At 39.6% G+C, this 21,884-nt stretch overlaps 2 protein-coding genes across 2 annotated transcripts; both read right to left on the bottom strand.

Annotated features, from left to right (window-relative positions):
* Positions 1 to 1,356: 1,356 nt before the first annotated feature.
* Positions 1,357 to 6,568, bottom strand: LOC139217554 (serine/threonine-protein phosphatase PP1-beta catalytic subunit-like). The gene is made up of 8 exons (XM_070848896.1): positions 6,503 to 6,568; positions 4,371 to 4,502; positions 3,795 to 4,025; positions 3,503 to 3,607; positions 2,983 to 3,054; positions 2,581 to 2,732; positions 1,740 to 1,874; positions 1,357 to 1,651 (listed from the first exon to the last, which is right to left on the bottom strand). The coding sequence occupies exons 1-8, from the start codon at positions 6,552 to 6,554 to the stop codon at positions 1,547 to 1,549; spliced, it is 984 nt and encodes a 327-aa protein (XP_070704997.1). The 5' UTR covers positions 6,555 to 6,568; the 3' UTR covers positions 1,357 to 1,546.
* An 834-nt stretch (positions 6,569 to 7,402) lies between these two features.
* LOC139217804 (phospholipase B1, membrane-associated-like) lies at positions 7,403 to 21,377 on the bottom strand. The gene is made up of 42 exons (XM_070849261.1): positions 21,268 to 21,377; positions 20,961 to 21,014; positions 20,807 to 20,867; positions 20,664 to 20,698; positions 19,798 to 19,882; positions 19,642 to 19,693; positions 19,380 to 19,460; positions 18,847 to 18,912; positions 18,683 to 18,744; positions 18,496 to 18,571; positions 18,296 to 18,403; positions 17,355 to 17,429; positions 17,160 to 17,231; positions 16,898 to 16,972; positions 16,739 to 16,799; positions 16,491 to 16,549; positions 15,675 to 15,748; positions 15,530 to 15,573; positions 15,293 to 15,401; positions 14,933 to 14,984; positions 14,666 to 14,746; positions 14,512 to 14,577; positions 14,320 to 14,420; positions 14,046 to 14,127; positions 13,864 to 13,968; positions 13,397 to 13,492; positions 13,242 to 13,313; positions 13,020 to 13,097; positions 12,565 to 12,625; positions 12,280 to 12,338; positions 11,829 to 11,896; positions 11,691 to 11,734; positions 11,008 to 11,107; positions 10,858 to 10,909; positions 10,696 to 10,776; positions 10,532 to 10,597; positions 10,311 to 10,405; positions 9,257 to 9,338; positions 9,062 to 9,166; positions 8,876 to 8,971; positions 8,693 to 8,767; positions 7,403 to 8,223 (listed from the first exon to the last, which is right to left on the bottom strand). The coding sequence occupies exons 1-42, from the start codon at positions 21,329 to 21,331 to the stop codon at positions 7,963 to 7,965; spliced, it is 3,291 nt and encodes a 1,096-aa protein (XP_070705362.1). The 5' UTR covers positions 21,332 to 21,377; the 3' UTR covers positions 7,403 to 7,962.
* Positions 21,378 to 21,884: the final 507 nt, after the last annotated feature.

Below are 21,884 nucleotides of genomic sequence, written 5' to 3'. Positions count from 1 at the left end.
CACATTTCTTAGAAATACCCTCTCAAACTAGCATATCCTTCTCTACTTTTCTACACACTTACTGTACTTAGCAAACTAAAGGACACAAACTCGAAGTGCTCACTGATGTTTGGTTCCCACATTTTCCACATACACTAAATTTACATCAAAACTGAAAATGAAGCCTTTATGCTATTGCATTAATTACTGGAAATTCTGGTCTTAAACAACCTCAAACACTCCTTCAGTGATGAGGGATAAAAAGGTTAGTGTTGGATGTGAGGAAGATGCTGGAAACACTCATCTAATGTTGCAGAGCTTCTGCTGTGTATGAATGCCCTGGTAAATGTACAGCTTAGGTTGGCTGCAGCCTTTTTTCAAAGAGGCTCTAGTAGCCTTTACAAAGGTGTATGCTTGCATTAAGCTTTTAGCAATATTCACTGCACTTACAGTAACAAAATCTCAGGATTTTATTGATACCTCCACAGGGAGAAAAAAATTCTTGAAGAGTTGGACAAGAAAGCATCTTCTTGTCCAACATCAAGTCCATTTCCCAAAACATTGCGAGTCAGATGAGAGAGTCAGTTCTTCATGTCTGTCTGTTAAATATGGCACTACAGCTAGCATCCATCTAACTTAGCTTAGCATAAAGACTAATAAAAACAGGTAACTTGGATGTGTTCAAAGCTACAAAATCCACCTGCCAGAACTTTTAATGCTCATGAATTAACACATTGTCTTGTTTGTTTAATCCGTAAGAAAAACAAGCGTTTTACAGAGGTTATGTGCCTGATTATTTCTTGGTTGGGACCAGTAACCTCCTGGAGTCTCCCCACTAGTTGCCAGGCAAGGGTCAGAATAAATAAACAAGATACAACGGTGGATTGTGTTAACCTTGGACAGAAAACTCAGCTCCAGTCTTTGTGCTAAGCTAAGCTAGCCATCTGCTGGTGGTAGTTTCATCTTTGACAGACATAACATATAATCTTCTCATGCAAGTCTTTGCAAGAACACAAATAAGCATATTTCCTAAAATGTCAAAGTGTTCCTTTAAGCAGTGCACTACTTGACCCAATATGGAAAGGGGCAATGGCAGTAATTAGGTTGATCACATGAACATTAGAGAAATGAAGGTGAGACAAGAGACAACTGACTCAGTTGTCTGGGAGAATTCATGGATTTTACATTGGCTATGGCAGAGAACCCGTCTCAATCTCACAAGCGTGCATGCGTTCACAAAATCACTATGGATATTGTTTAATCTGAAGGCAGAGAAGCGTCTTATCTTAACATCTTGCCCATTCCACAAGAGGTTGATTTTAATATTGCTGAATGGACTGAATAGTATAAGTGAGGGCTGTTAATACCATGGCATCAAAGAAAATGGAAAAAAATACCATTCACATGTTCATAAAAATACCCACAGAACAAGCAAAAAACACTCCTGGAGTTTCTGTTTACACATGAACAAGCTGACTGAGACAGGGCTGGAGTGTTTGAGGCAGCCTGCAGGGAAGTGGGCCAGAGACCAGCCTGGGGGAGGAGCGGGACAGTCAGAGCCAGCCGCTCACCTCTTTTTCGGTGCCTGAGTGGTGCGAGGCGGGGTGACAGGGCGTCCTGAATTCACCCCTCCGTACTGGTACTTTGCTTTTTTTTCCGACGGCTTCAGGATCTGAAAGAAAGGGTGACGGTAGTCATAAATACACTAAGAGCAAATAAATCAGGGTACAACAAAGTACAACAAACACAGAGTTCTGTACCTGAAAGGAGCACATGAGGGACTCGTCCACACTCATCATGCCGCCCGCGTTGTCAAACTCCCCGCAGTAGTTGGGGGCAGAGAACAGCGTCACAAGCTGTCGTTTGGCAAAGAACTCATAGCCGTCCTCGACAACCTGAAAGGTAGCAGGAGTAGAGCTGAAACTATCAGTCCATGACTGACTCAACTTTGATTATTGCTTAATCGTTCACAGTGTTTTGTTTGTTTTTCCAAGTAAAATTTCAAAACAATATCACCGGTTCTGGCTGAATATAATAGAGTTTTTGACTATTAGTCAAACAAAAGCAATTTAAATATGTCAATTTGGTGTCTGAAAATTTCAATGGGACATTCTTCACTTTTTTTGACATTTTACAGATTAAAGGGTTCATCAAAAATACTGACAGGGTAATAATTTTTATTTTAATGGTTTATTTCAATTTACAAGAACTCCAAGCAAGAATGTACTTCAAGTATATGTTGCTGATGTGTGACAAAGACACTACTGGAGAATAGAGCTGCTCTTTAAATTAACAGATTACTGCCTTCACTTTTATGCTGTAATAATCAAAACTATAAAGGAGTTACAAATTCTATTACAAAATCTATTCACATGAAATTAGTTTGTCTGTTGTGAAATATGTTACACTGAACTCAGTAATATTCATAATTTGTTTTCTTCTATATCTGCTGAAATGTTACATTTTTAACATTGTCTTCACAGCCCTGTGAAATTGTAAAATACAGTTGTTTCAATTTATTTGCCTTAATAAAGTACAGTTTAATTCTCCATGGTAATATCTCTAAAGTAGCCCTTATTTACAAAGCAGCATAAGTGTCACCTGATGTGCTCGGCAGATGAGATCCAGGTCGTGACGGTTGAGGAACTTGCTGACCACGTCGGCCCCAAAGGTGAAGGAAACTCCCCGATCATTCTCCCCCCAGCCCTGGACGTCTTTGTCTGGGTCTGACCACAGCAGGTCACAAAGCAAGCCTGGCTCAAAAAAAAAAATTAGCAACAGTAAAGCCGTGGCACCGTGGTACATTACATTTTTACAATTGGCACTAATTATAATCAGTTGAGGAAGAATCAGTAATATATTATAATCAAGCAGTGAATAAATAGAAATATAAACATCTACCACTTTCTGCAGACAGCTTGTGAAAGATGCAATCAGCTGATCAAGAAAGATTTTGTCTCCTTTTAATTCAGTAGCACAAACACATGATGTGGGAGAACAGACCTGTGTCTGGGACATCGGTGGGTCTCATAATGCGACGAATTTGTTCCATGGACTGTAGATCAGGTGAGAGCCCTGAGATGAACACATGATGGTATTACTGATTGTGAACACAGGCTACAGCAAATCCCATGAGAATCAGGATGGACACGTAAAAAAAGTGGACTCCTAAAGTGAAATGATAATGTTTTGATGTACAGTAATGCACTGATGGAGCGGACGTGTGATAAAAATGCCCTGAATTGATTGAAAAGTGCATTTTCAATAGCACCATAATCTAATGAATGACTTAGCACCTATAGTTACTTCATATATGTTTAACTAATCATGTGATTTAACAGAAATATAGAAAACTGACTAAAGATTATGTTCTAATGATTCCCTTTAAAATATTACTCCATGCAATAGTGTTATTATATAAATTATTTCTTTTGAAATTTCAGCTATTTTAACCCATGTACAGGCACACTTTTATCACACAATTATCCACATTATTCAGTGGTGATTTACTGGCTTCACGAACCTCCATGGCAGCAGAAAATCTTCTCATCAATGATTGCAGCAATGGGCAGACAATTAAAACAATCAGTGAAGGTCTTCCAGAGCTTTATGTTGAACCTGCGCTTGCCTGAGAAAAAGAAAGAAAGAACAAATGTAAGAGAAGCTCTCAACTAAATAATACTGTAGTTTTACATTCAGATTTGTTATTTCTGTCATCTTGAATTCCTTTATGAAAACTTTAGTTGGATCTCTTGATTAGGAGTGAGAGGAGCATTCATGAGAATGATTTTTTTTTTTTTGGTTTTCCAACTTACACTCGTCATAGAAGCCGTAGATGCGATTGATGGAGGCACACTCGTGGTTCCCCCTGAGCAAGAAGAAGTTTTCTGGGTATTTGATCTTGTAGGCGAGCAGCAGGCAGATGGTCTCCAGCGACTGCTTCCCTCTGTCCACGTAGTCCCCCAGGAAGAGATAGTTGGCCTCTGGAGGGAAGCCGCCATACTCGAATAGCCTCAGCAAGTCTGTGTACTGTCCATGGATATCACCTGGAAGAATATGTTCTCGTTTTTCAATTAACATCACAATCTCAATTTATCATGTGAAATGAATGAAAAGATTATATAGAGTTGGATTAAATACATAATATCCTTATAATTGCTTTGTAATGAGAGCTCTGGTAAAAATTCATGACCTCTTAGTCATATTTCCATAAATGCGAGTGCATATGGTGTCTTTTGCTCCATAATTGCATTGTAAAATACTTAAGATTAACCATTTGGTGGAATTATGCTTTCTAAACATCATCAGTAAGAAACCATATTCACTTGATGGCTCAACGTTGCGTCTAGCCAAAAGAAGAAAGAGCGACTGTTGGTAGACACTGTCCTCACCACAGATTTTGAGAGGAGCCTCCAGTTCTAGCAGGATCGGCTGACTGAGGAAAATCTCTCTGGACTTGATGCAGAGCCCCCGCACCTCAGCCTCTGACATCTGTACAACTTTCCCTGGACGACATCCTCGCACTGGAAGTCAAGAGCACAAACGGTTAACATGAGCTGATCCTTAAACAGGGCTGAGACAACAGACATTAGGACAATTAAGCATTAAGTAACCCGATACAATGATCAGAACTAATATGCATCAATTCAACATAATTACAATGGGTAGATTAGCTACATTGTTGCCAAGACATACGTTCAGTGATAATCTACTGTTAGTCCTTGTTTTGAACTGCCTACCGAATACTCTGAGAGTGATAGCATGTTTTAATCATGTGTATCTCTTTCTGCAGTGCGGTTAGCTACCCTTTTGTTAACATTTGCATCACAGTGTGCCATCAAAGAAAGCTGGCCATTGCATTTGCTTCGCTACTGGCCAGACAAACCATTTACTCCAGTAAACATGGGTTGTTATGAACTGGCAAGTGTGGGAATGAACAGCTTGTTGGCTCAGCTTGAAGTGAGAGTGAGTGAGTGAGTGAGGGCGGTGTGAGGTCTGGGAGGGCAGCTTCGTGTGTAGAGAATAAACAACATGCTTGTTTGGTAATGTCTGAGCTTTTGCTAAAGCTGCCTGTTGGTGGGTTAAGGATCTTTTTCTCACACAGCAGTGCAGTACCTCCATGACCTTTGGCACATGTCTGAGTAGCATATAAACAAAAGCATGAACAATCAAGAGGAAAATGAAAATTGAATACACAGACTCATAATAATAAAAAAATACAGATACATTTAATACATAATAAGATAACTGAATTGGTCTGTAATTCAAAACTAAAGGGTTAGTTAGTTCCTCAGTTATTTGGGGCTTGATTTCACCAACCTAGACTTTCATTACATTTTAATCAATGTATTGTGTTTTGTGGGCTTAATATCTGTTTAGTGCCAAAACTGGACTGATGTCTAAAAATTTGCTGAATGGGTCACGTTTCATATGAAACATACATATGCGGCATCATCACCCTTTAGTTGAGGAACAGTTTCTATGCATGAGCCATTAGACTCATTAACAGATGCAATCCATTACCTCTGCCCCCACCATAACCCACCCCTACCACACAGAAGTACCCTTTGCACACACACACGTGCAATAACAGCCCTGCAGCACGTGCAATAACAACAATCTTTCCATGCAATAAAGGCACATTTCTCCCTGAGCAAATGAAACTTTCCTTTTGCAATACATCTCATATTTGAATACATGCTATACTGCATATACTGCGTTGAATTGTATCTAGTTTGCTTTTTTTATTTTGTGTGTGTAATACTATTGATTTATACTCTTTTCTTTTTCTATTCATCTATACACGTTTAGTCTTAAAACAGCGTTGAGGGTGAAAGAGCAAAGTAAGATTTTGTCATTGTACAGTGAAACTTATTATCTGCGCATATGGCGACAAAACGATGGGAGTATCATTAATGAATGTGAAAGAGCGACGTTCTGCAGGCTCCAATGGTTTCCTACATCAGGGGGGTGTGTCCGGGGAGGCAACCCTCTGACTAGCTACCTGTGTTGCCAACGAGAACAGTGAACGTTACTTAGCAACCACAACATTCCACGGTTCCCTCTCGTTCCATCGTATTCCGTGCCCTAACCCCTAACCCTAACCCCTAACCATACCCTAACCCGGCTAGGTCACTCAGCTAGTTTTAGCTGGTATTACGTTCAGTTACACTACTAGTTGTTAACAATTAGCTCTCTATCTGGCAGTAGCAAGCTGAATATTACGCCTCTCTCCCATTTCACGCAAGACTAGCGTTAACTAGCAGTCCAACATTAGCGAATAGGTAGCTAGTAGAGGCTGTGACATCACTATAACGTTCACATTAATAGTGGAACGGAGAGCTTTTAACGTAACGGTTAGCTTACGGGTGGCTGATGAACAGGACAGGTAGCAGAGGATGCTAGAGGCTAAAATGATTTTTTAAACATGTTGTGAAGTTACTGGTTACAAACAAGGACATACAATTTAGTAATTTTGTTGATAAAGGACACAGAAAGACAAAATATCGCAGCGCTACCCTACCTTCCAGTAACCGAGAGATGATGCTGTCAACGTTCAGTTCGCTTTCCGCCATGTTTCTGCTGCTCACTCAGGCAGCGCAGCGGGCACAAACTGCCCTGGTTGATGACTGGTAGGCTCACAGCAGCACGAGCCTTCCCAGGTAAGCACACAAACGATGCTATGGGTCAAACACTAGCAGCACAGGTGTAAACACAAGCGCTGAGGAAATTTACTCAAGCTCTGCACTTTTTTAATACGGAGGTAATTTGGAGTGCCTCCATTTCATGTGTACTTAGTTTTTAAACGGCAGACATTGACTCCGGACCCAGCAGTCTCCCTCCCCAGGGTGGGCGGCAGGAGGGCGGGCATCTCGTCCTCAGGGGCTCTCGTTCAACCGCTGGAGGCTAATTTAGGGACCATCAATAAATTACTGTTTGATTAACACAATTTTCAATACCGTCGATGCTGACTTGACAACATTAGCAAATTTATGATATATGATTTAAAAAGTATACCAAATTGGTTTTATGTAGCACACTTATCTTGATAGCTAACGCGTAGTTTATTTTAAATAATTATTCAAAAACTATATATAATGGAATTTTATGAGATAGCTTTTATGTAATATGACACAGTGACACCAAACTAAACTTTACAGGACATATAGGACACACCTATTCAGATCAAATTTAATAATAATTATCATAATTTAATGATTAATAATAATCATTAACAATAAATCAATACAAACGTGTATTACCACACAGGGCACACCTCTTTATATTGGATTATAGTGCTGTTCAAATTTCTATGCATGCTATTTTTTTTTTCAATCGTCTCCATATAATGTGACACAGTGATTCCACATCAATACCAAAATGTGTCACTATACAGGACAAATAGGTTTTCAGTCTAGACCAAAGTTCATGACTCAGGTATTATGGTGATTTTATTTTATCAATAAATAAAAACAAGTAAAGAGAAATGTACAAAACTTGTGGATTCAACAAATTCAGTTGGTCACACAAGGAATACTTCACAATTTCTGTGCAGTACAAAAATTACAAATATTTTACAAACTTGTAGTACCACTATAAAGTACTTTGATACCAATATTTAATTGCATTATCCTCAATAACGTGAACAGACTGCTAGTACTACCACTGAGAATCTACAGCCCGGTCTGCAGCTTTCAGCTCATTGTTCCAGTTCGTTGGTCCTAGACATAGATGATTTTGTCAAGAGTTGAGTTTTAGTAGCTCACGCTGACACCCCTCACATAAAACGTTGAACAGCAGCTCCCACAACACAACTTTAGACAAGCTCACTACCTGCTAGTTCAGGTTAGTTCACCACCTGCCTCAAGTGATACAGCAGAGAGCTCCAGTAAACCAAGCAGCTGTGGCCAAAACATGTTTGATGCTGCCTTAAGGCTTAAATATACTGTTAAGAACGAACACAACTTGATAAGATCTACTGCATTAGAAAACAGTTCCTTTCATTTCTACTGCTCTCCCATCCTTGTTTTTCTGACGCTGACTGCAGGAGAGAATAAACCAGGCAATAGTAATGCCACCCATTAAACTGACGATTCCCACAATCACTGGCACCCACACAGGCATGGAGGAGGAACACTTCTGCACAGGGATGGAGCTGCTGGTGTACGTCATGGTGGTGGTGGTGGTGGTCATCACTGGTGGACTTGGCAGGCTGTTGATCTTGGTGAAGATAAAGGGATTGGCCTAAAGGACACATAAAATAGTTCAGAGCACAAATTTAAGAAACTTAAAAAAAAATGTGAAAGAATATTTCAGAGAATGCAGCCAAATATACTACAGATCAGCTGCTCAATATCAAACAAATAAGACATGAAATATTTGAATTTGAATACAGAAAAAAGCTAAAAAGGGCTGTATAAATTGAAGCATGACACAGGATACACTAAAACTTGAAATAACCTATTACCATAACTGTCATATTACATATTTCATAATATTTGAGCTCAATTTTAAAAACTCATTGAATTATTTTATCAAGTTTATTTGATACAGTTTATGTCTGTATTTTGTCATATAATTATTTTGTCATGTCATTTATTTTGTATGTAACACGTTTGGTGACAATTAGTTACATTTAACTGTAACTGCTGAACAAATAGAATTAGTTTGGTGACCAATATTAAAATGAGCTGTGAGCACATATTCCACATACCTCGGAGGGGCAGTGAATCTTGGAGCGGTCATATGTGAAGTTGTTGTAGGCCTGTTTTCTGCCTACAGGCTGCAACTGTTAGACAGAGGCAGAGTTAGACAGAGAAATACCATAACACAAAAAACCACTTGAAAACACAGTGTTATTGTGCTGCAGTGTGGTCCATTACTGCTCCATGCTCACCATGTTATTCCACAGGCCAATGGCCATCTCAGCATGCGTTCGCTCACTGATGTGGAAACAGTCCAAAGAGAAGAAACTCGGGTCAGCCTCACCCGCCTGGTGAAAAGATAACATTTTCAGCATGGTGACATTTCATTATGTGTGTGAATGTCTCTTTAGATGCATTTGTATGTCTCTGTAACTTACTCCAATATAAGGGATGAAGGAATTGTGTAAAAAGGGTTGAAGGACAACAGCAAAGTCTTCTTTTCCATCATAGCGATCTCCAGAAATAAGGTGTTCGATCTCAGCCTTGACAAAAAAAAGAAAAACAGAGGAATGACAAAGTGAACCCGATTTTTGGAAAATATTAAAATGTTCAGGAGAGTTCTGTGTTTTTACCTGATACTCATGATTGATTCGTTTTATCTCTTCAAGCTCTGGGGAGTTTTCAGCTGGGTTGATAACACAGGGACATCTGGTCCTATTAAAAACAGATTTATTCTCCTTTTGCAAAGATGAGGAAGTAGCTAATTAAAGAATCAGTGCTTTCCCATGCCAAAATGCTTGCATTTTAAATAAAATCCTTGGCTGGTGAAGTGAAAATAGATGCCTTTAGATTTTTTATGCAATATAATGATACATCTAAGATATGAAGATACTGAGAGCTCTACAGAAATATGGCTCAATAATATAATCTGTTGCAGTTTATAAACTTTTTTCAATTTGAAATACTTGTCTTTTAAATCGCGCATCTGCTTAAGATGAAGAGAAAGTGCTTCATAAATAACCTTCGTCTTGACTAGATTTTAATCTTTATGGAGAATCTGCACCTCTTGAATGAACAATCTTAATTCCTACAGGCCTAAACCTACATTTACTTTTTTTGGCCACTTGGGGGCAGTGTAAACTTTAGCTTTAAACAGTACTGACGTATCACCTTTTAGTTGATTTTGTAAACCTGTTGGCTAGCAGCTGGTTATGTACACATGTAATTATCATTCCTTTGTAATCCTGCTTCTGTCCACCGACAAATGTAAATCCCACATTTACTCTAATTTTGCCTCTGCTTTGGTCTCAACCAACTCCTGATCTTTGGATCTTTGGATCTTTGGATCTTTGTCTGCAAAATGCTCCACTATGTTCACCTGCTCAGGTGGTGTACAGTGCATTTCTTTTTCACTAAAAACGTCTGCCTGCTGCGGCTTAAAAGAACACTGAGAGTGAGTTTAGTTGAAAAACTAAAACAACGACGATAAAATGGTCTGTAGAGCTCAGGGGAACTGCAGAGTCTGGTGATAATTCCCTGCAGGTTCAACACTATAGCTTTTATGTTACACATAGTCATGTGATTCTCAATATGAAAATGGTGCAGGTGCCTAAAAGTCTAATGTTCTATATGTATGTTAAGGTGATGAAAGAGACAGAGGAACAGGCTGGAAACAGCAAAACTAACCTCTGCAAGAGGGAACAGCCAATCGTGTTTCTCCTAACTCTTTTCAACGGATCTATCTGCAAGAGCTCCACGACATTAACCAACAGCCTTGGTACCTAAAGACAGAGAGAGAGAGAGGGAGGGAGGGAGAGAGAGGAGGAGGGGGGAGGCAGAAAATTTATGACCCACTTGTACTCACGAGGACAGGAGATGACAATAATTTAAAGCTTTTAATATCTCACCTCTTTGTAAAGCATGTCCAAACTGAGCATAAGATTGTGGCTATAGTTCTTGGGCGACAGATTATTCTGCAGAGATATGTAAAGCATGTTTTTTATTGCACCTCCATAACATACAGAAATACACATTCATGTACATACAGACATGAATTTTAAGGAACACTCACTTGGTCTATGCAGTAATTGCAAAGATCATTTACTCCCACGAATATTGTGGCAAGTTTCCAGTCCTTTTCAAAATTCACCTCCTATGTAGAAGGAGTATAGAGCATAAGCATGGAAAAGAGAGAGACTATTAGAGCCATTACTAAGTGTTGGGGAAGTCTTACCTTATGTTCTCTCATGGCCTTGATGAGAGCTTGGACTTGTACTGGGATCTCTCTGTAACAGAACAATACAAGCAGTGGCCGTTAGACAGATGACAATGGGTTGTTCAAAAGTTTCACTCAGGTAGTGGACCCAAAAGAAAATGCACATACGAGGTCTTAGCACCAGCTACAGCCATGTTGAAGCCCTTCTGGAATGAGCTCTGGCCCCTGGAGAAGCCTTTTATAGAGGGGTTGAACTTCTTCAAGATGTCTGAGAAGAGACAGAGGAAAAGGCATCCAGTACCAGCTGAGAGGTAGCGCACAGCTGGTTTCTGATGCTTGAGCAGCTGGGTAAAAGAATTTCCCCTCCACTACATTACACCTCTTGAACCAATGACCAGTAAAGCCTGCGGTCAAGCAAGAGCATTTTGGTATTACTTATCTTAACCCCCTGCTTGTTCGAGTGTGGAACACTGGAAAAATTTGTCATAAATGATCGCTCAGATAAACCTCATTAATTCTATGTGAACATGAGTGGGTTGCAGGCAAGTGTCATTTATAAAAACGTCAACAAAGAGTGGAAACAAGTCCTGATGTCACAAATCAGCAGCCAAAAAACAGAAGACATTTAGCAGTGTCAGTGCTCACATTAGTGCCACTTAAGAATGGTGTGGCTCTCTAAAGTGGATATTGCAGGAGGCCCATCGTGTAGAAATTACCCCACTTCAAAATGCCTGATAGATTTCCAGTATTAAAAAGCACTGCTTCTATGCAGATTACAAACACATACAGCCAGCAGGAGACTGTTGATTTGATGTACTAACATAGACTATTTTTTTGTGGGATAAACTCACTTGGTATTGTTGTGACAGTCTTCAGATTGTTATCCCCTCCAATACTGCAAGAAAAAGCCAACAAACATCAGCATGGTTTGTAAAACGTGAATGTAATGTAAACCTCACTATCATTGCAACACAGGAGGCATGCTGTACCTCCATGACACTCCTTTATACTCTTTATTTAGGTCAAACAGGTTCTTTGCTTTGGCACCAGTGCCGACCTGTGAAGAGAGAACAAAACCAGCCGTGAGTACACAGACAAATGAAGTGAGAATGCTGCAGATGACAGTGAGATGCTGACAAAGGTAAGTATTACATCAAAGACTTAACACCAGAGCATAAAAGAGGTGATCACCAGTGGTACAAGTTATCTCGCTGATAACAAATTGATTAAAGAGTTCATAGTTCAAATAGCTGATGCCAACAGGTTCACGGTTGCTGCCAAATGTTGAATGTTTCCCTTCAGCACACACACACACACACACACACACACACACACTCACAGTTGTCATTGTCTATTGCTGCATACGTTCAGAAAAAGATGTGTGATTTCCTAATCTGTGTCCTGATGATGAACTGGATTTCACTGTGTTGCGACACTAACCGTCGAAGAGTCTCCCAGTGCTGCAACCACCTTGATGTCCGCCGGTCTCAGCTTGTGGACTAGACATAGAAAAAGAGATTCAATCAACTGGCATCAAGATAAACAATAAGCATCATCCCTATAAGAGGTATACTTCATCCCTTATATTCTCAATGTATTGTATTCTCAGCTGTATTGGCATATGGCGGTGTATGTGCTTCCGCTTCAGTTAACTACAGATAAAACAGGACATCAAATCTCATATCGACTGTCTGCTGATAAATCAGAGATGAGTGTCTGTCTCACCTGAAGTTGGCACAGTGTCAGATGGAGCAAGGTCCACACAGGAAAAGTCACTTCCCCAGTTCTGGGGGAAAGAAACAAAATGTGTAAAATGATTTAATCCTGAAATGTTGATTGTTCATGTTTTATGTCAGTCTTCACATACATCATCATTATTCGCCTTTATGTTCACCTTTGAAGATGCATCAATATTGTCATGTCTCTTAAAAATAATTGACTGTGTCTATTTAATGGCACAAAATGGAGGAAAATTGCCTTAATAAGATCCCAAAGCCCAGAGGTGATGTATTTATAATGCTTATTTTGTACAAGCAAAACTCCTAAACCCAAAGATGTTTAATTTCACACCTAAAAAGCTGAAATCAGATCAAATTAGTTGATGATTTATTGTCTTATCAATTAATCAACTAATAGTTTCGACACTATTTGATCTGTTGTTAAATGTTATCTTCACTTACTGTGATAGGTCCAGGCGTCGGAGAAGGACCAGCATATTTGTAATTGCTGTTGTTATAGGTCCGGATGAATGGTGAAGTCTGTAGGCAAAGGAAAGTCATTTACATAACATAATCGCAGTCAGTGGCTTTGCCGCTTCAAAATATAGAAAATGATATTGGATTAACAAAAACCTAATTTACCAGAATTTATAGAACTGACTTTCTACACCCACAGTCTCCTACCTTGGTTGGACATTTCAGGTCAGTGTCTGCAGTAAAATCTTGCCTGACAGTCTTATTCCCCAAAGGTTCCAGCTGGGAAAACAAAAGCCAGAGTGATTGCTCAGTCTCATTCAGAACTTTTCCTGTAAAAGCTTCTTCGTGTCTGTGATAGTTACCATGTTATTCCAGAGGGAGCGAGCCATCAGCGTCTGGGCCTTCTGGCTGAGGTGGAAGCAGTCAGCGCTGAAGAAGGAGCGATCAGGACGGCCATCCTGTGGAAAAGGTAAATGCCAATGGTGCACGCTACAAGAGAAGTTAACTACTAAAAGACATTTGCTAAAAAGGGGAGAAGGAAAATTGTAGTTTATCTGAGCCTGGACGACTGAATGGGAACCACAGCACAACTTTTGAAGCGTGTGTCCTAAAATCTCATAATAGCTTATATGCAAGTCTGTAACTACATGGCTACAATGGTGGAAAAAAAAGTAATAGTTCCAAATTTTTAGGAATCGCATTCTTGCCTGGCTCTGTTCAAAGGCAACAAAACCTGCCTACCAGCACCTCTAAATCTCATCTCTGACGGTCCAAACTCCCAATGACATCTGTGTAGTCCACATGTGAGAGACAGAGCTTTGGTACTGACCGGCAGTTTGGGGACGATGACATTTCTGAAGAAAGGCTGGATGACCACAGTGAAGTCTGAACGAGTATCATATTGGCCCGACTCCACAATATCATGCAGTGAGCGCTTAAAGAGAGAAAGAGAAGGTGTCTTTGCCTGAGGATCAACTGGAACTTTAATGACCACACTGTGGTTTTTCTTACCTGATAGCCTTGATTGATGTCCTCCACCATTTGAAGAGCTTTAGAGTTGGTCTTAGGCAATATAACACAAGGACACAGAATACTGGCAAAAGAGAGACAACAAGGTGTGATATCACTATTTACGATTATTTATTCAATTATATTTTGGGGAAGATGGAGTCATGATGGCAGTCTATGAGCTGGAATCAGACCCACTTCACTAGACTGTTAACTTTTTGAAAAGTTCAATATCTCAATGAGAGTGTTAGCAGGCAGAGAGAAATGGGATACTCACTTTACCAGCCAAGTTGGACATTTAAGTGAAGTGTCCATGTGCATTTCTCTCAGTGGGGTGATATGGAGAGGCTCTATTAAGTTCACCAGAGCCCGAGGCACCTGACAGAGACGAGCCGTGTTAATGCTAACAATCGAGTGGACCAACATTTATCTGAGAATGTAGCAGCGCGTCTTAAGCTGTTGATTTTACCTCTTTGTGTAGGTAATCCAGGCTGCCACGAACATTACGAACAAAATTATCTACAGAATAGAGCAGCTGGAAAGGAAATGGAATCAGTCTCAGGTTGTGTCTTTAAAGTTTGGGCCGTCTGAGAGATGAATTATAACTCCACATCAGTACTTACAGAGTTGTAGCAGTGGTCACAGATGTCATTCCCACCAATAAAAATGGAGATCACCTTCCAATCTGATTCAAAATTGATTCTCTGTACAAGAAATAAAAATATGTGGGAATAATGTGAATAATGTGTAGTGGTGCTAAAAGGGATGTGTAAGACATATAAAAAGCTGAAATGTCTCCACTATTGTTAACTGTCCAGAGCAGATCTAACTATGCAAGTGTGAAGGGATCTTATAATAAGTGAAGGATAAATATTAATTTATACACTCACAGAGTCATTCTTCATCCTCGCCACCAGGGCTTCCACCTGCGGTAGCAAGTCCCTTGAAACACAAACAGTACAGACAGTTAGTCACATCAACTTTAAGATAAAGTCATCCAAATTCTTGTTGATCATTGTTTTTCACTGAGCTGCATTTAACAGTATAAGGAATATGTGTTTTCCCTTTGACATCATGCAATCTAAAATTATAAACTACTCAACTGACTATAACTTATACATTAAATGGATTCATGTCGGACTGCTAACAGCTGTGATGCATTCTAAGTTTAAATCAGTATAATTCTTACTGTTTATGTGCGGGTATAAACTGGTGAGAGGCTGCTGACAAATGCCTCTAGTAAGACTCACTTGCTCTTGGCTCCAGCTACAGCCTGGTTGAGGAAAGCCTGAGGAGTGTGCTGCTTGCCCATACCAACAGAGTAGCCCGTCAGATTGGGGTTAAAATGTTTTAATATGTCTATTATAATAGAGGAAAAAAGTGAAATAAAAGATTTCAGTGTAAACAGTGGCAAACATTTCTAAGAGCAGCAAAATCTGACTTCAACATGTTGTTTGAACTGTATAAACATAATCAGGAAGACTCACTGGGCAGCGTGGTGACACTTGTGAGGTTTTCATCTCCACCAATACTGCAAAAAACACATAATAAAATGATAACTTTTATTATCTGTATAACAACAGTGTTGTTGTTGCTGTCGTGCGGTAGTTCTACTGAACAGTCTTGACCTACCTCCAGGATAAACCTCTGTACTGACGCAGGACGTCCAGGATGTTGTGAGGGCTGGAGGCAACGCCGTTCCCTGCCTGACCGTCAGAAGAGCACAGTGTTTCAGTTACGCAATGAAAAAATTCTTAATATTTGTATGACCTTCCCCCAAATAAACAGCAGTTTACTGTCACACCATTCACAGTACTTTGCCATCTTTCCATTCTCTAATCTAATTCTCTGATATAAGTCCATTTACCAAGGCCCTAAGATCTTTGGACTGTTGACAGTGAAGGTGAACGCTTAAATCAACTGATATGTAATTGTCTCCATTATTGATTAATCCACTGATCAGCTTTTCAGTCTATGGAATAAAGCCTTGTCTTGATAAATCTAACAAATTGCAGTAATTGAACATTTAAATTTCCTCTGGCAGCATCTGATTGTGTTCAGAAATAAATTTTAATGTTTAGGACCATTCATACATATCATCTATTATATTAAAGATCCGTCTGTTGTATCTTTGCAATACTATCTGCTGTTCTTTTCAGACGTTTTGTATAAATATATCCAATGTACAGTTAATATCCAAAAACAATCCTTCACCTTACTGTACATACAATGATATTATCAATTAATATAAGCTACTAATGCACAGTATTCTTCAGGTCACTGTCACTGTACAGCATATATTTATATATTAGACTTAAAGATTATGGTCCAACTTGCAGGATGTATTCTATATTTTTATTTTGTGATTTGATATATTAGATTATATGACCTATCTGTCTTTGTTTTTCTGTCTACTTCAGGGAATGAAGTCAGGAATAAACGACTCACTGTCAGAGAGTCTCCCACAGCAGCCACCACTTTGATGTCCGCAGGCCTGAGTTCATGGACTGAAAAAATACAGAAGACATCTCAGAGTGGTCAGGATAAGGGTAAAGACTCTAAAGTTGATTTATTAGATGGCACACGACTTTGAGAGATACTTTACAGTAATATATAAAACCTATAGTACATGTCATTATAAAAGCAGAATCTGGCCTTTTCTGTCAACTAAAAGTAACTGGGAAATGCCATCTTACCTGAGGTGGGTGTGGAGGGTGAGGGGTTGAGGTCCTCGCAGGGCATCTCTGTGCCTGTAAACTGACCGGACACACAGAACACATACACTGTCAGAACCAAATAGGAGGCGCACAACACTTCCACTACCTCCATTTGGCTCAACACCAGACATTACTCACTGGGTGAAGGAGGGGAGAGGCATCGCCGTGGTGATCCGAAGGAGAGTTTCCCTCCGTCCTCAGGAAGGGTCGGTCCTTGGAGAGGGAGGCAGGCAGCCGGGGAGAGGAGAAGGAATAAGAAAACAGAGGTGGTTTGGGAAAGAAGAAGGGTAGAATATTAGTACGATGCACTGAAACCTATTTTCAAGTACAGTTCGTCTAATGGCACACTTTAAATCCTGTTTTAACTGCGTGTGTGTGAGTTTTTAGCACAGTTACTCACCTCAGTTGGACATGGAAATGTGATGATCTCTCCATTGTCTTCTGTGCCATGTTGGCCACTTGTGGGCTGCAGCTGAAAGACAAAAAAGTCGTTGTATCCATGTTTTCAACACAGAACAAAGACTCTGTGTGTCTGTGTGTCTGTGTGTCTGTCTGTATGAGAGAAAGGACTTGCTGAGGTTGCTTTAGGTCTCACCAGGTTTGTCCACATCTGCACCATCAGTTTATCAGTTTGCTGCGACGCTTGTGACTCAGAGAGAGGCTTCCCGCTCTGTTAAAATAAGGACATCAACAACAAAGTACAGTTCAGAGCAAGAAACGCAGTCAACAATGAAATGGAGTGAAAAGAAAACCTGGTCTGCTAATAGAGGTCTTAACATTTTAAGAGAAATAACATGTAAATCTGAACAGGTACTGGGCTGATTTTTATATCCAAAAATTGTCCAGATAGGTACCATGAGGAGATCTTACCTTCAAAACTACCTTTTGATGTGTTAAGCATGGACGTTTTAGATGCTATCTTTCTAACATTATATTTTAGTGATTTTAGAATTTTAGAAGGAGAATTTATCCAATGTTCAGATTTCCGTCATGTATGTAAATTAGCACATATTCAATCAGACAATGCCTCATTTGCATATTTAAACATCACATTTCATAAAACTTGTAATCCAAAACAATAATTGTTCTAATGTAAGTAGTTAACAGGGGAAATTTCAGGGTGATATCTATTAGTTAATATTTTGACCATGTTCACCTGTAGTGTCTTTGCCGTAAATGATAAAAATGTATGGTGGCTGAATTCCATTTGGCCTCTTCAGTTTCATGGTTCTGATATTGTAAATGTTAAATCATTGTCACACTGCGATGGCTTATGGTGACACTTGAATAGAACAGATCCATCGATATCATCATCGTTAACACGTGGGTTCTTCCTGCAGTGTCAAGTCAATACATGGCTGTGAAAAAGGCCTATTCAAGAAGTGATCAGTCTGGCTATAAGCGTTTCAAAATATTTGGTATTTGAGATCTGTCTCCTAATAAACATAAATAAAAGAGGCCAAGGGACTAATGAGGCAAACTGTGTAACCAGGACCAGGAACACGGTGTAGTGTATAGTCTCAGCCTGTGACTCACAGCAACAGATGAAAGGCCTGTGATGAGCGGTGAGTCCTGCACAATGACAGTGAAGTCCTCTCTGTCACTGTACCAGTGCTTCTTCACCATTAGCTCATTCAATGACTCCTGAGCGGTGGAAAACAATTGAGAAGAAATTTTCACAGCAGCTAAAGCATCCAAATATCTAACAGATATTTTGGTGTAAATAATGGACAAACCTGCAGAGCGTGACTCAGCATGGCCCTCTGAAGTCTGACCTCTCCCTCGCTGTTTGTTTCCACGCATCGGCACATCCTGTCAGTAAAGCAGATTTACTTATCAAACTTAATATGTGTTTTACTGTGTGGGAAAAAGGTCTTGATATGAAGCACGCATTTTTTAGTGACTTATTACATATCAACTCACTTATTATGGAAACTGTCACGCTCTCCATCCCACAATGCAACACTGACAATGGTCCGCTTCAGCTGCAACGCAGTGAAGTGATGCAAAATGGAAAATGTGCAAATACTGGCAATACAGTAACATAGTGGCTGAATGAAAAAAACAGTAAATAATCTAAAATATACCTGAGACTGCAGCAACTGCAGAGCAGCATCCACCTCTTCAACCACTGATCTGATAACAGACTGAACCTGCACACAAACACTGGAGCCTCAGACTAAAACAACATTTTTCTCATCTCTCAAATGCCACTGTTTTCTTAGTTGTTGTTGTGAGGTACTACAGGTGCTCACAGCGACAGCTCTGTCTCAACACCTGTGATTATCTTTAACAGTTCACTGATAGGTAATAAACTGCACACATATATATCAGTTATAAGGACAAATTTTTTCCATTAATCATTTCACTGCCTTTGCACAGTTGTTTCCGCTCCTAGAAGATGTTGGTCATTAGAGACAACATACTGAAGATATCAAAGACAGATGCACTTCACCAGCTTGTATCAAAGAAAGTTTGAAGATGCTGATAGTAATAAAGTTAACTTTATTACATTGGAGCAACAACGTTTAAAGACACAGAGGAACAAGGGATTCTGTTTCTAGGCTTTAATGTTTCCTTAACAATGATGTCATCATTATGAAGGTGATTTGCCGTTTACCTGCTGCTGCTCACAAGCACAGAGCTGATCCACCTGAACAAAGAGAAGGAGCAGCTTCCAATCTCTGTCCACATCAATGACCTATAGGAGGAAAGGTGCACTCAGAGAGTTTTATTCCACTCAGAGAGCATAAGAGGTACGTTTTATTTATTCTTTCAGTTATTCTTCCCCTCACTCTCAAACAAGTTACATGTCCTGGTCTCATTGTGGAATTCTGAAATGATAAATAATCCTTTAAGATGTGAGACACTGGAGCAGCTACCTGATTGTTTTGGAGGTAGAGGGACACTTCCTTTGCCTGCTCCACCACTGTGCTACAAAGCAAATGCAACAAGGGGAAAATAACATCAGCAATCAGTGGAAGCAGCCGGAGTTATTGCTAGCGTGTTTCTAATGTGCCAGAAAGTGCTGTCTGTACCTGTGCTGGACAAACTGAGGGGCGTGCAAGCTCGTTTCAGCAGAGACAGGACTGATCAGTGTGGGACTGAACAGGGTCATCAGCTCTGACAGAGGGATACCAGCACAAGTTTAACACAGAGACATAGAGCTTCTTTTCCCCTGCGACTTGTAGGTGTAACCACAGGAGATAGATTACTTGAATAATAGTGAAATCACAGAGAATCAATAGGCAACAATCATTTTTAAGTAAAAAATAAAATACTAATATAATAATAATAGATTATCGTGAATAATCAGCTCATTATAACACACTGTGTTGCTTGATCACACACAAGTTGGATTTGACCATGAAAATAGTGTCGTTTGTGAGCTTCATAATAATTCAGAATACTTGTCCCTTACATACAGGCTGAAATAATTCATCATAAGGCTTCACGGTGAGTCTATGAATTCAACTAATTTCGCAATGAAATACAGTAAATGTCTCCATTCTGATCAAACTAATTATTACTGAAAACATTGCAGTGTTTCAAAGTGGGTGCTAATCCTGGATCTTCTAATCAGAAGAAAATAAATGTTAAAACACACTTTGATCGGCAGCTGTGGCCTTCCTGCTTTATCTCCTGCTTTATCTCTGAAGTACTTTTTTAGTCTGTGCACCGGCCGGGTGTATTAGGGTTCACTGTTTGAAAATATCAGGTCAGTGAAGATATCAGTGTAGTTAAGATAACGCACAGTAGTGTAATAGAAGCTCATATCGACCTCTTTAGATGAATTGCACCGTGCATTTAGACTGTAGGCAGTGATTATCGGCAGTAATTAACTTTTCGATTAATTATGTATGAGTGAATTAGTAAACACTACAAACAACTAAATAAATCTTACCAGTAAGTCTTGACAACACTGTGGACAGCTCAGTGCTGCGGGTCAGAAAATAAAAGACCACAGTGTGATTACGTCTCTACGCTGCTGAATTTTAGGCTTTGCACTGCAAACATGACCTCATGGTTGAAGCAACCTGCGCTCACCTGTGTGTGTGAAGTCCAATGGAGGAAAGCACAGCCACATCCGAGGGCTTAACACTGTTAACTTGAGAGAAGAGAATAGCCATTTAAACCAGTTGAACCTCAAGCCGTTCGTGTAAGTCGGGCTGTTATAAACGTATAACAGTCTCTGACTTACCATTTCTAGGGGGTGGCTGAGAGGGGTACATCTGAGAGCAAGGCAGTCCAGTTACTGAAATCAAGAATAGATGACAACATGTTATGAACAGCATAAGTATATAATATAGTGGATCAAATATCAGTTTTAACAACTGAAGAGCCATGCACATTTTTTTATCCATACCTTTTTGTTGTCATTTTTTTCAAAAGAACTAATAAATAACTATTATAAATAATATAACTTTTATTCATGAAAATAATTGAATCAGATTAAAAAGAAAAGAAAAACTCCTGCATAAACAACATGAGCATTAAATTAAGCAAACCGTGGAAAGCTGTTGCCCTCGTGAGGCCCAGGACCGTGATCAGAACCAGCTGTGGAAGCATCATCTCTCCGATCTCCTCTCAGATTTTGTCCTCGTGGGTCTTTTCTGCAGCCGTCTTTCTCTGTCGTTATCAGTTATATCTGGCCAGTAAACTATACATGTCATAAATATGCACAGAGAGGAGGGACTGGCCCACTTGTCCAAAGGACATGGCCATAAGGTTTTATAATGACACAATAGCACTGATAATGAAGCGTTTATTGTAATAATTAGTGAAAGTGAACTTCAGGGTGTTGATGTGGTTCTATTGTTCTATCTACGTGTTGCTAAATTACCTTTCACTTTAAACTTTATTGTTCATTGGATTACAATAAATATAGCAGTCACAATGAAGACCTTCAGAGTTGCAAAGGGAAGTAACCCCAAGGCTCTAGCATTTCTCGGATGAAAGATTTACAAACATTATCAGTTCTGCAGTTAGATAAGAGGAGGTGAAGGTCTTTCTCCACATGCTATATAAAACACTATTCACACTATTAATCTGTTTTGTAGTTCTGATAAAAATCTGCACATCTGTTTCTCGTCTTCTGTGTCAACGCTGTATAACTATGCTGATG

Source organism: Pempheris klunzingeri, chromosome 18, assembly GCF_042242105.1.
Source record: "Pempheris klunzingeri isolate RE-2024b chromosome 18, fPemKlu1.hap1, whole genome shotgun sequence".
Taxonomy (NCBI): Eukaryota; Metazoa; Chordata; class Actinopteri; order Acropomatiformes; family Pempheridae; genus Pempheris; species Pempheris klunzingeri.
This window is presented reverse-complemented; position numbering and strand designations above follow the sequence as displayed.

Excerpts from the sequence above, each read along its gene's own strand:
- LOC139217804 (XM_070849261.1), bottom strand. The coding sequence starts at position 21,331 with ATGATGCTTCCACAGCTGGTTCTGATCACGGTCCTGGGCCTCACGAGG. Across the intron at positions 20,868-20,960 it reads TCAGCCACCCCCTAGAAATG|TTAACAGTGTTAAGCCCTCG; the intron begins GTAAGTCAGAGA and ends TCTTCTCTCAAG. Across the intron at positions 8,972-9,061 it reads CCTTCATCCCTTATATTGGA|GCGGGTGAGGCTGACCCGAG; the intron begins GTAAGTTACAGA and ends TCTTTTCACCAG.
- LOC139217554 (XM_070848896.1), bottom strand. The coding sequence starts at position 6,554 with ATGGCGGAAAGCGAACTGAACGTTGACAGCATCATCTCTCGGTTACTG. Across the intron at positions 4,503-6,502 it reads CATCTCTCGGTTACTGGAAG|TGCGAGGATGTCGTCCAGGG; the intron begins GTAGGGTAGCGC and ends CTTGACTTCCAG. Across the intron at positions 3,055-3,502 it reads GATTTTCTGCTGCCATGGAG|GGCTCTCACCTGATCTACAG; the intron begins GTTCGTGAAGCC and ends TGTTCATCTCAG.